This window comes from Raphanus sativus, chromosome 8, assembly GCF_000801105.2.
Source record: "Raphanus sativus cultivar WK10039 chromosome 8, ASM80110v3, whole genome shotgun sequence".
Classification (NCBI taxonomy): Eukaryota; Viridiplantae; Streptophyta; class Magnoliopsida; order Brassicales; family Brassicaceae; genus Raphanus; species Raphanus sativus.
In genome coordinates, this window is record NC_079518.1 from 2,308,437 (window position 1) to 2,325,104 (window position 16,668).

Here is a 16,668-nt window from a genome sequence, read left to right on the forward strand (position 1 = left end):
ACATTCTAACATATAAAAACACGTACAAAATAGTTTTACGACATATCCAAAACAGAAGAAATTATAAATGGTATATTGTTGAAAAAAATAACATCCGCCCAGTCGGGCGGGTTAGAATCTAGTTTTATTTAAATATGTATTCACTAGACATCCACGAACTAATCAAAATCCAAAAGGCCAACAAAAAATGCACTAAGAAAGAAAATCATCTTTGAAAAAGAAAAAAAAGACCACAGTATCAAAACCCATCGAATCCATTAAAACTAGGTTCCACTAATCATGTATTAGTTCACATAAAAGTTAAAACTAGCAGAAGTACAGATCTATCCTGGGGGAGAACAACTTTTATGGGAAACACACATTTAAAACGAATTTAAACGCCCATTGTTTTTTACCCCCTCTATAAATTAACACAATACTTTGTTATTCACTCTTCAGTTCCATCAAGAAACTTAAAACTGCGACACATAAAGAAAATTCTTTAATTTCCAAAAGAAAACACTCCCAAAGGTTTCCACTGCTTTGATTCCTTTCCTACCATCTTGATTCTCGACGAAGTGTATCAAGTTATTCAAAATGGATGTCTACATATCGGAAGAGTACGTCCACCGCCGGAGAATGGAGAAAAAAGCTGCCGCCGTTGCCGGCAAAAATCTGAGGCTAGGCTTTTGTACTAGTAAAATACAGGAAAAGAGAAAAAACAATCCTCGGATGTCGGAATCTCGGCCGGAGAATGAGTTCATGGTAGCCGGCGGTGGTGTTTATGAGAGTTTTGTCTTCCAATGCTTCTCCCCGTAACTAATAACCAAAAAAGCGTTAGCGTTTAATGATCCAAACGCAGCCGCAGTGGCATGTATGTGCATGAGCGGTTATTAGTTGTAGCTCTTGTATTGTACCTCTTGATTTACTTTTTTTTGGGCAAAGATACCTCTTGGTTTACTATAGTGTGTTTTCTCTTCCTAATTAACAATGTGTTGTTACTCATAAACTACTAATATTTGGCAAACGTGAAATATGAATCACAAATTACATTGTTTATATGTATCTTTGCCCAAAAAAAAAAACACACATTGTTTATACAAATCTCAACAACTTACAACAACCAATTTTATAGGAAGTATAATCATCAATATTGCATAATACAGAGGAACAGAGCGGCCTTAGGCCCAATAGTAAAGCATAAAAGGCTTTATACAGCGATATAAGAAATATTCTCAGCCCAAGTCCAGTATGATCGTGAGCAACACGATAAAAATCGATACGTGACTGTACTTATAAAGAAAAAGACAGCCTGAGACTTGGACAAAGTCACTGAAACTGTAAAAATATATTTCAAAAACTCATACGGAAGGAGATGTTGATTTCAAAGAGAAATGAGCAACGACATCCCACCGGAATCCTATCATCCTCTGCCTCAGGGTTATCCATGGGCGCCTCCGCCGCATCAAGAAGGAAATCCTCCACCACCGCCGCCTTCGCGTGATCATGAAACCTGTTGATGGTGGGTTTGCAACCCTCACTTATCTCTTCACAAATCTGTATCAGCTCTCAATAGCAAAAGAAGAAGCCTGGCGTAAAAGGTAAAACTTTGTAATCAAGTTTAACTAACTTGGTGGCAAAGCCATTCCACTATAAATATAACTCTCACTCTTCACAAAAAGAGGACAGGATTCACTTCCTCATTTCTACACAATACAAGAGAGAGAAACACTGAGTAGTTTTAGAGAGGTCTTTCTAGAAAATCCAGAAAACCATTCGTCTGACGCGACGCCACGCCGACGCCGACGTACCGAACCGACACCGTAGTGAGTCACTACCGAACCGGCACCGTCAACGTCGCACCATCATCGTCTACGAATGGTTTGATCTCTCTTAAAAGAGTACGTAGGCAACATTTCACAAAGTGCAGCTATAACATAAAAACCACCTTTTTCTCCTTGCCATCGCTAGGTACAACTTCATTAACAAGATTCTCGGAGCTCCGTATCTTACATGGGTTATCGTAATCCATGTTTGACCATTTATCATATTTGTTGACCATACCGAATTTGGACTTTAACAAAACCCAATATCAATTCTACTTTGTCGGTAATTATCGTTATCCGGGACGAACTCCTCCCACACAGCCGCTTAAACTCTACAAACATTACCAGCAAGATCATTACCAGGATTCTAACTCTGGTGGCTCCTCTTTCCTCCGTGGCTGGTTCGTCTCTCCATTTCCCGCCATTAATTTTACCATTTTTATTTACCAGAATCACTGTTTCGTGTGAACTTTCTTGCGTCTTTTTGGTCAAACTTGTTAACTCATTCTGTTGATATATAAAGCTATGATTGAGAACTTAAGCTTTAGGAGCTACGTGTTTTGGTTTCATTAATTGAACTCAGTGTTTTGGTTTCTTGAAAACCTTTTGTCTTAAACAGAGTTGTGATTCGGTCAACGATTGTTCCTTCTTCTTCTGCTTACTAAATTAATTTTCTTGTGTTTCCATTAAATATCTTCTTTTTTTATTGCAGTCTCGCTGCTTTGTGCTGTTGCTGTGTGTTGGACTGTTTCTGAGAATGCCCTTCCGGATCTCTTGTTTTTGTCACTTACAGTCGCAGTTTACACGTTAAATGGACTACAACACATGCCTTAACTCTCTGTTGTTATATATGTTCTGTCATGCTGTCGATGCTGTACCTCTTTGTTTGAAAGTCTAATCTAAAACATTGATTAGACGAACAGGTTCTCTGTGTATGTTCTTTGTAATTTGTCCAAATTATTTGAAAAGAAATTTTACTTTGTTTGATATACTTTGTTTAGATGAAATACTATTTTAATTCTATATTTTGAGATGAAAATAATATTTATTTGTATTGTCCTCTACAAATACATAAATTCTATTATAGAGATGAGTTTTGTTTTAATGTATCTATTAATAATAGAAATTCCAAAGGTTGTGAATCCCTATTAAATTGAAAGGTTGTGTTTTCATTCTAAAAGTTATCAATTTATATATGTGTTTCCAACATGTAATTCTAAAAAAATATTAAGTGGGGCTTATTGAATTGGGGATTTTATAAAAAAATAGAATTTTGTCAAATCCTCCCTTATTGAATATCTATCTTATTAAAACAGGAACATTACAACTTATTCTAGGTGGACTTTTAAAGATGGACCTCATATATTTAAATTAAATGTATCATTATTTATATATAATATGTACCATAGTCTAACTTTGCATTGATGTATTTCCTTAAATACATTTTTTGTCCATATTCCATATATGATTTTTACATTTATTACATGTCGATTTAAATAAGATATATACTAAGAATACTAAAAATATTAATCGTTCTATAATTACCCTATACAATTCATTTTAAACTGATCAGTATATTTTCATTGGCCATATTAATTTTATTAGTACGAATAACATTAGGTAGATAAGTCATAGACACATACATAAAGATATGACTATTCTTATAACTATGTTGGGCCTAATCTACTTTCTAAAACAAATAACACATAGCTTCATATATTGTATAGAATATAGTAATATTGTATAGTATTATACTTATACAGTAATACTAAATACAAACCAAACTGAAATATAATATATATCAAAAATGCTTTGAACCATTACACACAAAATATATTAGATCTCAGAGATCAAATTCATTTTAAAATTACGTAATAATTATTTTAAAAAATTAAATTTCGTAATGTACAAAAAAACATAAGTTTTATATAAAATTTTGTGTTACAATAAAAAGACACAACTCGCGATTGCAAAATATTATTTTTACATACGAAAGACAGTTTTGATATTGTTCTTTAAACACAAAATTGAATATACAAACTCGATACTACATAAAACTAAATAATATAGAATACATTTTAAAAATAAAACCCGTGCGGGTGTGCATATGCTATATAATATATAAATATATTATGTTACACATATTTTCATAAATAATATCCCAATGTAAGTTTTGTATGATAAATGTTAAAAATACAAAATATATAGCACCATATATTTTAAATAATATAGAAAAAATTACTTTACGTTATCATAAAATTTAAAAATCAAATTTAGTTATTAAATACATTGCTTATTTAAACACATTAGTACACATTGTTATTTATCAAAATTTTATATTAATACACATTGCGATCATGTATAACATTTAGTAAAAACAAAGATAAAAAATAATTGACTCCCGCTCGGTCGAGCGGGTCATGATCTAGTGGTATTTATAAAAACATTTACAAATCTATGGTTATTGGATATAGCATTTATAAAAATCCTACCAAATCTCTTCTTATTGGAAAATATGGATTTCACCAAAGGGATTCGTAAGAAGTTCTTTTGGGTTATTAGAAAACACCATTTACCCTTTGAATTCAACGAGAAAGAATACCATCTACATAGATGGTATTTTAAAAAATTAACGAAAAGAGACTATTGACCTGTCGTCGGAATATTCAAAACCCTATTCTTCTTCGTTTTATCCTTACGTAGAAGAAGCAGCTTGAGTTTTTTGTTTGGTCATGGCTACAGCCTACAGGACACACTACAAAAGGATTGAGATTGATTGTAACAGAGAGAACAAAATCTCTGGACACACCATCTATTCCTATACTTCCAGTGGAAAGCTCTTCGAGATCAAGTTTCACCTCCTCTGTCTTGAGTCTTCATCTTTACATTAGAGAATTCTCAACAGAATCTAGGATATGGAATTAATAAAGGATGGTTTTAGTTATGTTTCTCTATCATTCTGATTCTGATTTCATGTTCAGAACACATATGCAGCTGGTTTCAAGAGAATACATCAGAGATGGTTTGATTCTCATTTATAGTCTCTGCAGATTCTTTGTTGTTTCATGCATTAAATATTCTGGTATTGTTCAATAACCGTCTACAGATTCAGAAGGTCTTTTAGGCATCAACGTCTTTGTAGACAGGGGGAGAATCTTAAGTTTGCTACTTTTATACACTGCTTAAGCCTCTGGAACGTTGATTGCTATGGCTTTCTTGTGTCTACTAGTTCACTGTTTTTTCATGTCACCCCAATTGGTACCTTAGTTCAGCACTTAAAAATCATTGTCAAGTTTGATAAGGCTTGCTGTTTTGAGGATTTGATGATCTCTGTTGTCATGAGATTGTCTTTCTCCGAGCTTATCTCTTCAACAAATCTCTTTCACAGCTCCAAGATGTTCAATCCGTTGAGATATGGTTGTGTTTTCTAAGCTATGAAAATGCTTATGAAGTTAGCACGCTATCTGAGATTGTTTCAGGGTTATGTTGTGATGAGGGGTTTGTTTGTTTGGTATCTCTGATTTGTGAAGTTGATGTGAAGATATAAAATTGGAGGTTGACAACTCCTCTTGAAGATGGTTCATTTATCGAGACAGATGCTTCCGTTTTTGAGGCGTTATTGATGTGAGATTACTTCAGTTTCACTCTTGTGTTCAAGCACATTTGGGATAATAATGAAGAGAAGGTCTCCAATAGTTGCAGTTTTCAAACAGTTTCACTTGTATGTATCAGCACATATGAGACGAATGAAACGAAAATCTCCATTCATGGAAGCTGAGATGCTATCATGTTTGCTAAATGGGAATATTTTTACGAGGCTGCGTCTCAAGACAGGGGGAGTTTTGGCCAAGGTTTGCTACTTTCATTCATGAAGCTCCTTGTCTTCTTGATAGAAAGGATTGAGCTCTAAACAGACGTTGATTCTCTGGTTGGAGTCTTCTCCGGTTATTCTGATCAGATGTAGCAGAACGACGAGTTACAGTGATGTTGTGTTTGCCTTGTGTGCAACACGTGAGTTGCTGCATGTACACAGTCACATCTAAAGTGCTATCTTCTTTGGTTAATCATCAAGTGAAACCAAGCTTTCTTTTGCTTGTGTCAAGGTAGTGATCGTGAAGTTAGAAATCATTCTTTGGAGTATTATGAGTTGTTGCAAAAGAGTCAACCTCCAGTTTTTCTAATCATCCAGATTAATTTTATTATTGAAATATTAGAAAATGAATCTTACCAAATCCTACCAAATTCTTCTAATAAATCCCCATCAAAATCTTTGGATTCAACTAAAACTCTTTAAATTCCACCAAAACTTAAAATCTTCAAAACTTCTCAAATCCCTATTCCAATAAGACCCCCTAAATCTAAGAGTTGTGTCTTTTCATCTAAAATGACATATTATTTTTAAAATGTTATTAAATATCCGAAAAAGTGTCTTTGTACAATTATTTGTAGGCCTGGGATTTCGGTTTTCCGAAACCGAACCGAACCGAATTTTCGGTTTTCGGTTAACCGGAATTTTTAAAACTAATTCCGAAAAAAACCGAAATTGAATTCGGTTCGGTTCGGTTCGGAAGTCGGTTATTTTCGGTTATCAATTTATTCCCGAAAATATCCGAATTTTATATTATTTACCAAAATTTTCGGTTATACTCGGTTATTTTCGGGTATTCGGTTATCTTCGGTTTTCTGGTTAATTTTGATTTTTTGGATATGCCTTCTTATTCAACAAAACCAACATATATATTGTTCATTCTTTCTTAATCATCGAAAAAAATCCCACTTTCTAAATTTATAAATCTATGACTCATATCTTATAATGTCCAACAAATCATAATGTCCAACAAATCACAAAGTGACCAAACAAAACAATAGAAAACTAAATGTCACAATTACGCTTGAACTCCACCAACCTGCAACATATTAAACTCAAAAAATCAGTGGAAAAACAGAACAAAAACAATACACAAAAAACAGTCGAGACAGGTGAGCATATTACCTCTAATTCTAATGATGAGATTCTCCTGAAATTTGCATTTTCTCAACACAATGAAAAAGAAAGTCGATTTTTTTTTCTTCCAACATCGTTTGCTCCTAATTCAATGCAATATCCAAGTAAGGCATCATTGTTTTACTCTGATAATAAGATGGCAAAATCAAGTTAGAGAAAGAGAGAGAGTATGGACAGACAAACACAAGACACTCGACTAAACCTTCGAACTGACCCACCCTAAACGCCTAATCCAAATCGATAGGGACAAAAATCTCAAATCCATCCGAACTCATATTCAATCCAAATTAAACACTAAAAAACACTCTCACACTGATAATCAACCCATCATTCGAGTCAGATCATAAACTCCTAACTGATTTCGACAGAAACCTTAACTCACAAATCAATTACAAACTCAAAAAAATACACAGAACTAGAGAAGAGGGTGAAGAACCTACCTCGTGCTCGGAAAGATGTGAGAATCAAACGAAGAAGACGATGTTGTTAGGGTTGAGAATCCGAGAAGCAGCGGCTAGAGTTTGAGGAAGCCAAAGAGAAACTGATTACGTTTTAGGTTTAAGAGATATATATAGGTAGGTTAAATTTCGGTTAACCGATCGGATACCATGAACCGAACCGAACCGAGGCACTAACCGAACTTTTTTTAAACACCTTCCGATCGGTTTACTCTTGATAACCGAACAAGAACCGAATTTCATAATGTTCGGTTCGGTCCGGTTCGGACCATTCGGTTCGGGTCAGAATCCCAGGCCTAATTATTTGTTTAGTTTAAGAGTTGTGTATTAGTTAGAGAAAAATTCATGTTTTTCCATTGTAAAAGTAAAATTAGTTTTTTAAAATGGCTAAAGTGTCTTCTATAATAAAGTTGTTTTTTTTTAAAGGATCTGTCTATAGAAACTTTTTTTATTGTTAAGGTATCTTTTTATGACGAAGATTTTTAGCGGCTTAGTTTATTCAGTTAGGTGGATCACCGGTATCTTGGAAATCATTAAAACACAATACAGTTTCTCGCTCATCAACGAAGGCAAATACAAGACAATGTTGGACAATGTTTAAGAGTTGATTTGGTTAAAGAAAAATCTACTGACTATATTTGGTGTCTGTTTGACAAACCAATTCTGGTTTATTGTGATAACAATTCAGCGATTCATATGGTAGCTAATCCCATTTTCCATAAAAGAACGAAATATGTTGGAATTAATTACCATTTCATAAGAGATAAAATTGTGAGAGGTTTTGTTATAACAAAACATATTTCGACAAAGATGCAATTTGCTGATATTTTGACAAAAGTACTTGATAAGAAAGAGTTTAATATTTACAGCGTTTCTTATCAACTTAAAAATTTGAAATCTACACTTTCCAACGAGAGAGAGTATTAATATATGTACATATCTATATTAATTATGATTGGATATGTATATCAACATTTTAGGATAGAAATATTTAAAGTCTTGGACCTAAGGATCAATACAAAAAATACTTTCCATATACTCTCTTTTCTAACAAAACATTTCCAATTTTTATTAGTTCTTAATATGTAAACTAAACTTTCCAAAATTCTCTTACTTATCCAAAAAAATGTAAATTAAATATCAACAATACAAGTATATATATAGATGTATGTATAGTTGATTGGTATACTAAAAGAAAAAAAAAGAAAAAAACTTAGAAAGACATAAGAGTTTGGTGAACGAAGAAAAAGAAGAAAATGGATAAACTTTTAATCATATTCATCGCCCCAATTTTGGTGTTCATCATCTTGTTATATGTTATGATGGCTTGCTGTTCTTGCGGCCCAAAACAGGCAGGGAACGATGATGAATAACTATTATTTTATTACCAATTAATTATATCTTTTTGTTAGTTTTCAGTCAAGTTTTGTTTCGTTTAATGATATTGCTATTTTTAATAACCAACTTTGCAATAAGCTCTACTTTCTTTCTTTATGTTTTATGTTCCTGTATTTTTGTATGATGAGTTCGATCTATTAAGTTCTTCAATTTGTTTAGAAAAGAAACAAGAAAATCATACAGTCGGTTCTGATATAAATTAGACAAATTCAGTGAGCTCTAACCGAGCGGCATGGAAGACACAAGTAATTACCATGTTAAATGACTTTTTGTCTGAAACATATATGCAAGAAGTATACAACAGACAACATGCGATACACATTAATAGCAATGCCCAATACAAATTTTGACTAATAGCACGCAAAGCGAAGAAATAGGGAAGGAGTGTGTGGGCAACAAAGGAGTCTTTGTTGGTTTCTATATAAAAGGGGGCAAAGAGTGATGATGATGATCATCTGTGATTCCTCAATTTTCAGTTACGTATTGATGATCCTCAATCCTTGTCTTTTTCCTCAGGGTAGGATTTAAATAAAATAACTCTTATCTATATATGGGAAATAAAAAAAAGATAAGTCCTTTTCTAGCTGTTTGTATTTTAATTCTATTGTGGTAAAATGTGAAACCTACTGAAAACCAAATCCACGAGAATAATTGCAGAAACAGAGGATGTTTCCCCACGCGCTATTTGAAGTAATCTTACTGTCAAGACCTTTAATTATTTGATTCATAGTAATAATGATGACACTAAAAGTTTGGCTAACAACGTTGTCCAATCAACGCTTTCATAATTCTATTTGGTAGTTACTGTAACTGATTGCTTCAAACATCTCACATGTTTAGGTTAGATAGTAGTACAGATACTCATGCGCAGAGCTACCAAAAAGTGGAGAAGTGAGTTCCTTAACACAGACCTGGCTGCCAGTAATAGCTCCCTCCTATAAAATTTTGTTATATGCTTTATATTTATAAACAACAGTCCATCTCTGTTTGAGCATATTCATAACTCTTTTTGCTTTTACGTTTCTCTATGCTTCCACAAGAACTGTATCATATTTTCCTTTCAGTACTACCTTTTCGCATCATAAAAAATTGAAAGTTTACACTAGAAATCATATGTTATTCTTGTACACCTATTTTTTAAAGTCTTTTGGGTGATACCACTTTGAAGAATAAAACAAAAACAGTGGAATCACTCATTCTGCTCTGTTGGTGCAAAGACATGATTGTAGATTTCATCAAACTTCATCTCTTCTTTGCTTCAACAATTCTCTGCAAATAAATAAGTAGTTCCAAAAACTGAATCATCCAAGGTTAAAAAAACATGACACTAAAATTTGGATCATTCTTTACCTCTTGTTCTCTGTTTCCAGCTCGAGCAAGCAGTTTGTATTGGTTCTCAAACATTGGCGCCATGTAAACCTTACACATAAACACTATTCAAATGACTATACACTATAAAACGTTCACAACTTTGAAGGAATTTTTGTGTTATAATGCGGCAAAGACCTGGGCTCAATAAGAAACGCCTTTTTGAAACTGATTGGATTCTTTCAACCATTTCTAGCTCCTTGATCAGAGACTCCACATCAGGCCACTGTAGAAGAAAGTTTTTCCGAAACCCGTATAATAATGGTTTGCTCACACAGTCACAACAGATCTTTAATACCTCAGCGTCAAGCTCTGAAGCTTGTAACTTCCCCAGCTGTATCATTATCACAAACTACAGATTCCAAGGCTTCGGTTAGAGGATCAGGCTGTACAAAACATAAGTGCCAATCACGAGATACCCATTAACTCTTACAAGAAAGATCTCTCTCACGGTGATTTCTTTTAGCTACAAGAAGATACGTTCACGAGCACAATCAAGCTGGTACACTTTAGTGTGGGCGTTTATCACATGCTTTGGGTGAACTATAAAATATCACTTATCATGTGAAATAGTATGATTGTATGTCTACTCAATAGTTCATTTAACAGATACGTAACTAGTGGAACTTAGTTCTGATGTTTTGTGTTAAAAAATCAATAGAATACTTCTTGGTATTCCACCCAATTAACTCAAGTATAAATCTATACAGTGGGAAAACCACCTTTTATGTCAAAACAAGGATGCTAACACCCATTGTTTTACCCCCTCTATAAATTAACTAACTACTTTGTCATTCCCTCCAGTTCCATCAATAAACCTGAAACTGCCAAACAAAACATTTATTTCACTTCTTGTTTCCTTTCCTACCATCTTGATTCTCGACGAAGTGTATTAACGAAAATACAAGTGAGTCCAATGGATGTCTTTGTATCGGAAGAGTATGTCCACCGCCGGAGAACGGAGAAAAAGCTGCCGCTGTTGCCGGTAAAAATGTGAGGCTAGGCTTTTGTACAAGTAAAATACAGGAAAAGAGAAAAAGCAATCCTCGGATGTCGGAAAATCTCGGCCGGATAATGAGTTCATGGTTAATGGCGGTGGTGCCGTGGTGGTTATGAGAGTTTTGTGTTCCAATGCTTCTCTCCATAATAACCAAAACGTTCGCGTTTAGTGATTCAAAAACGCAGACGCAGTTGCATGTGCATGGGCGGTTATTAGTTGTAGCTCTTGTATTGTAACTCTTGGTTTATTTGCTACTATAGTGCTTTTTTCTAATTAACAATAATGTGCTCTTAATCATGAACTACTACTATTTGATCATGAATCACATTATAGTTATACATCACAACTAAGAGAACACACATTGTTTAGACATATCTCAACAACCGACAACAACCAACAAGAGTGGCATGATCCAATCATCCAAATGGACCAAAGGAAGAGAGTGGCCTTCTTAATTAGCCGTTTCGTGTGCACATTTGGTTAGTATGAAGATTTTAGAAAACGAAGTTTACCATAACGCTTTTTTTGTGTTGATCCCAACATTTCATGTAAGAAGCTCTAAAATATCAGCCCTTCTGTAATAGCTTCAACCAGGGTACTTCGGTACTTGAGTTACACTTTCAAAACAATGTGTTTACAAGAAAAAAAGAGCATAAACAAAAACATGGCAATTGTCTTCTCACATCTTTCACGTGCTCCAGAGTAACGTAGTGGTCAGGCCCAATAGTCTTCACACAACCACATAAAATATTGTCTGCGGCCCAAGTCCAATATGATCGTGAGCAACACGATTAAACGTTACGTGACTTGAAGGAAGGAGATGTATATATATTTCAAAAACTCATCAGATGACGGAAGGAGATGTTGATTTGAAAGAGAGCCACGACATCCCACCGGAATCGTATCATCCTCCGCCTCAGGGTTATCCATGGGCGCCTCCGCCGCATCAAGAAGGAAATCCTCCACCACCGCCGCCTACGTGTGATCATGAAGCCCAGTATCAATTCTACTTTGTCGGTAATTATCGTTATCCGGGACGAACTCCTCCCACACAGCCGCTTAAAATCTACAAACTCTACCAGCAAGATCATTACCAGGATTCTAACTCTGGTGGCTCCTCTTTCCTCCATGGCTGGTTCGTCTCTCCATTTCCCGCCATTAATTTTACCATTGTTATTACCAGAATCACTGTTTCGTGTGAACTTTCTTGGGTTTTTTTGGTCAGACTTGTTAACTCATTAATTGTGTTGGTATAAAGCTATGATTGAGAACTTAAGCTTTAGGAGCTACGTGTTTTGGTTTCATTAATTGAACTCAGTGTTTTGGTTTCTTGAAAACCTTTTGTCTTAAACAGAGTTGTGATTCGCTCAACGATTGTTCCTTCTTCTTCTGCTTACTAAATTAATTTTCTTGTGTTTCCATTAAATATCTTCTTCTTTTATTGCAGTCTCGCTGCTTTGTGCTGTTGCTGTGTGTTGGACTGTTTCTGAGAATGCCCTTCCGGATCTCTTGTTTTTGTCACTTACAGTCGCAGTTTACACGTTAAATGGACTACAACACATGCCTTAACTCTCTGTTGTTATATATGTTCTGTCATGCTGTCGATGCTGTACCTCTTTGTTTGAAACTTTAATCTAAAACATCTATTAGACGAACATGTTCTCTGTGTATGTTCTTTGTAATTTGTCCGAATTATTTGAAAAAAAATATTATACTTTGTTTAGATGAATACTATTTTAATTTTATATTTGGAGATGAAAATAATATTTATTTGCATTGTCCTCTATAATACAAATACATAAACTCTATTATAGAGATGAGTTTTGCTTTAATGTATCTACTAATAATAGAAATTCTAATTAATTCCAAAGATTGTGAATCCCTATTAAATTGAAAGGTTGTGTTTTCTTCATTCTAAAAGTTATCAATATATATATATATATATGTGTGTGTGTGTGTGTTTTCAACATGCAATTCTAAAAAAATATTAAATCTAAGAGTTGTGTCTTTTCAAAAGATATATTAGTTTTCAGATGTTATTAAATATCCCAAAAATAACTTTGTACAGTTACTTGTTTAATTTGAGAGTTGTGTATTAATTAGAAGAAAATTCATGTTTTTCCATTGTATAGTAAAATTATTATTTTTAGAATGGCTAAGATGTTTTTCTATAATAAAGTTGTTTTTTGAAAGGATCTATTTATACCGAAATTTTATTTTTTAAAAATTGCTAAGGTGTCCCTTTATAGCGAAGATCCTTAGTGGCCTAAATTATTCAGTTAGGTGGATCACCGGTATCTTGGAAATCGTTAAAATACAATACAGTCTCTCACTATTTAACAGAGGCAGAATACAAGACAATGTTGGATAATGTTTAAGAGTTGATTTGGTTAAAGAATCTACTGACTATATTTGGTGTTTGTTTGACAAACCAATTATGGTTCATTGTGATAACAATTCAGCGATTCATATGGTAGCTAATCCCATTTTCCATAAAAGGACGAAATATGTTAGAATTAATTATCATTTCATATGAGATAAGATTGTGAGAGGTTTTGTTACAACAAAACATGTTTCGACAAAGATGCAAATTGCTGATATTTTGACGAAGACACTTGATAAGAAGGAGTTTGCAGCGTTTCTTATCAACTTAAAAATTTGAAACCTACACTTTCCAACTAGAGAGAGAATATTAATATATGTACATATCTACATTAATTATGATTGGATATGTATATCAACATTTTAGGATAGAAATATTTGTATAAAACTAAAGTTTTGAACCTAAGAATCAATACAGAACATACTTTCCATATACTCTCTTTTCTGACAAAACATTTCCAATTTTTACTAGTTCTTATTATGAAAAACTAAACTTTCCAAAATTCTCTTACTTACCCACAAAATGTAAATTAATTATTAACAACACAAGTATATATAGATGAATGTATAGTTGATTGGTAGGCTAAAAAAAGAAGAGAAAAAAACTTAGAAAGACAGAAAAGTTTGGTGAACCGGAGAAAATGGATACAATTTTAAGCATAGCCCTCCCTGTAGTGTCTGTGGGAATCATCGTGATCTCGGTTCTGGTAACTTACTTCTTTTGCGTCCCAGAAAATGATGATGAATAGCTATTATTTTGTTACCAATTAATTATATCATTTTTATTAATTTTCGGTCAAGTTTTGTTTTGTGTAATGATATTGTCTAACAGACAACTTTTGCAATAAGTTCTACTTTATTTCTTTATGTTTTTATGTTCCTATATTTTTGTATGATGAGTTCGATCCATTAAGTTCTTCAATTTGTTTAGAAAAGAAACAAAAAAATCATAGAGTCGATTTTGATATAACTGGACTAATTCAATGAACTCTAACCAAGCGGTATGGGAGACGCAAGTAATTACCATGTTAAATGACTTTTTCTGGAAAGTATATGCATGTAGTATGCAACAGCCAACATGCCATACACATTAAGTACAATACAAATTTTGACTAAACTTTTTGAATTTATTAAAATACATAAACCAATAACTAATGATGCTCTCAAACCTGCAAAACTTCTGGAAAACCTGCGAACAAGAATACTATCGTTGTCCACAGCAAACCAAATTACTAAAATCTTTAAGTGTGTTTGATTTCTGTTCTTCCCAATCACACTGAAACCAAGTTGACTATATACCAAACAGCGTCAACCCAAAAAATTGAAGGCCCAATGCTGGTGTTCTTAGCCATTTCATGTGCATGTTTGTTAGCTTGACAACTTTTTTTTTTTAAAGAAATGGCACAACTGTGTTGTGTGTTGATACCTATTTCGTAATAGCCTGAACCAGGGTACTTGAGTGCTTGAATTGCACTTTCAAAACAATGTGTTGTACAAGTTAGAACATAAAACCATAGCAAGTGACCCTTTGTATGAAGCGATATATAACAAATTGTTGTAGGCCCAAGTCCAATATGAACGTGACAGCACGATTAAATGACACGTGAGACGTGACTGTACTAATTAATAATTGAAAAAGACAGCTTGACACTTGGACAAAAGTCGGCGAAACTGAAGATATCTTTTTCGTTTTGTTTTGCAATAATCTCGATTCTCTAAAATAAAATAAAAAAAAAACAAAAAAAAATCTCTGATCACGGAAGAAGAGAAATGAGCTACGAGAGAGTTCCACCGGAATCGTATCCTCCTCCAGGTTCGTAATCACTTTCTCCTTCTTACGATTCACTTCGATTCGATTATGATTCGATTCTCTTGATCTTTGATCGATCTGTTTTCTGAAAACAATCGGACGAATAGGGTACCAATCTCATTATCCGCCTCCTGGCTATCCATCGGCGCCTCCGCCTCCGGGATATCCTCCGCCGCATCAGGAAGGTTATCCACCACCTCAGCCTCACGGATATCCACCGTACCCGCCGCCGCGTCCTTACGAAGGCGGTTATCAAGGCTACTTCGCCGGTAACTATCCTCCTCCTCCACCTCCGCCGCAGCAGTGCAACCATTACCAGCACGATCATCACCATTACGAGGATTCAAACTCTGATGGCTCCTCTTTTCTCCGTGGCTGGTTCGTCTCTCTAACTTCCCCTTTTTTTAATTTTAACAGAATTATTTCATTATTGTGTTTGTGAACTGATTCGATTCTTGCGTCTTTTTTTGGTCAATCTTTTGTGTCGGTATAAATAATATTATTGAGAATATAACCTTTAGGAGCGAGCTACGTTGTGTTGGTTGATGTGTGACACTTTAGGAGCCTACGTGTAGGTTTAAAGGTCATTCGTTCATTGAACTTGTGTTTTGGGCCAAATGATCCTGATTAGAACCAGGTTCCTTGAGTTGATGTATAGATAAGTCATAACATGAGTTGAATTTAGACATCTTAGTGTGAAAGTCACACAGAGTTTCCTGTTGCTAAAAACAAGAATCTGACTTCTTTTTCCTTTAAAAGGAATATGTGTGCAGCATATTCGTAGTGATCTTTAGCTTTAGTGCTCTGTTTGATCTTCTATGGAACGTTCTTGGCATATGCGATAGAGTTTATAGCTTGTGACATTCTCTAACTAGATTTTGGACATGATACTTTCCACCCAAATGATTCTAGTGGATCTCTGCCTAACCAAACTATTCTGTATAAATCTGTAAACAATGTATATTCTTTGAAATTCTAGTGTCCATGTCATCTAAGACTTTTCTTATGCTCAACTTGAGTGAAAACCTTGTTTAGTAAAAGACTTATGATTAGCTTAAATATTATTCCTTCTGCTTTATTAATTCTCTTGTGTGCTCGATTAACCGTATCCTTTTTTTTTGCTTTTACCCACTGGGTTGCGAATTGCAGTCTTGCTGCTCTGTGCTGTTGCTGTTTGTTGGAGGAATGCTTCTGAGAATGCCCCTTCCTTCTCCCCCGGATCACCTCTTGTTACTCTCCTCATTTACAGTCAACATTATATGTTAAATCAAATCCAAGACATGCCATAACTTCTCTATGTCTTTATGTACTGTGAAATGTTTCATTGTCTGTTAATGCTGTTCCTCTTTGTTTGAAAGTGGAACGTGGATCAGAAGAATCCTATGTATGTTCTTTGTAATTTGTCTTAATTATTTGGAAAAAATATATACTCAGTTTGCTAT

The 16,668-nt window shown here is 34.2% G+C and overlaps 2 protein-coding genes, 3 long non-coding RNA genes and 1 pseudogene across 5 annotated transcripts; 4 read left to right on the plus strand and 2 right to left on the minus strand.

The window, feature by feature from the left end:
• The first annotated feature begins 425 nt into the window (after nt 1–425).
• On the plus strand, nt 426–1,038 carry LOC108821273 (uncharacterized). Its single transcript, XM_018594321.2, has one exon. The coding sequence runs from the start codon at nt 577–579 to the stop codon at nt 796–798; it is 222 nt and encodes a 73-aa protein (XP_018449823.1). The 5' UTR covers nt 426–576; the 3' UTR covers nt 799–1,038.
• Nucleotides 1,039–1,229: 191 nt separating this feature from the next.
• On the plus strand, nt 1,230–2,792 carry LOC108822414 (uncharacterized). Its single transcript, XR_001944869.2, has 2 exons — nt 1,230–2,206; nt 2,518–2,792. It is a non-coding gene; the product is annotated as an uncharacterized LOC108822414 (long non-coding RNA).
• Nucleotides 2,793–6,590: 3,798 nt separating this feature from the next.
• LOC108822413 (uncharacterized) lies at nt 6,591–7,404 on the minus strand. The gene is made up of 3 exons (XR_001944868.2): nt 7,251–7,404; nt 6,799–6,935; nt 6,591–6,712 (listed from the first exon to the last, which is right to left on the minus strand). It is a non-coding gene; the product is annotated as an uncharacterized LOC108822413 (long non-coding RNA).
• A 2,045-nt stretch (nt 7,405–9,449) lies between these two features.
• On the minus strand, nt 9,450–10,494 carry LOC108822415 (uncharacterized). The gene is made up of 3 exons (XR_001944870.2): nt 10,173–10,494; nt 10,017–10,085; nt 9,450–9,935 (listed from the first exon to the last, which is right to left on the minus strand). It is a non-coding gene; the product is annotated as an uncharacterized LOC108822415 (long non-coding RNA).
• Nucleotides 10,495–10,829: 335 nt separating this feature from the next.
• On the plus strand, nt 10,830–11,181 carry LOC108822412 (uncharacterized; annotated as a pseudogene).
• Nucleotides 11,182–15,069: 3,888 nt separating this feature from the next.
• LOC108822411 (cysteine-rich and transmembrane domain-containing protein WIH2) lies at nt 15,070–16,659 on the plus strand. The gene is made up of 3 exons (XM_018595480.2): nt 15,070–15,229; nt 15,334–15,604; nt 16,376–16,659. Exons 1-3 carry the CDS (start codon nt 15,187–15,189, stop codon nt 16,419–16,421), a joined length of 360 nt encoding a protein of 119 aa, XP_018450982.1. The 5' UTR covers nt 15,070–15,186; the 3' UTR covers nt 16,422–16,659.
• Nucleotides 16,660–16,668: the final 9 nt, after the last annotated feature.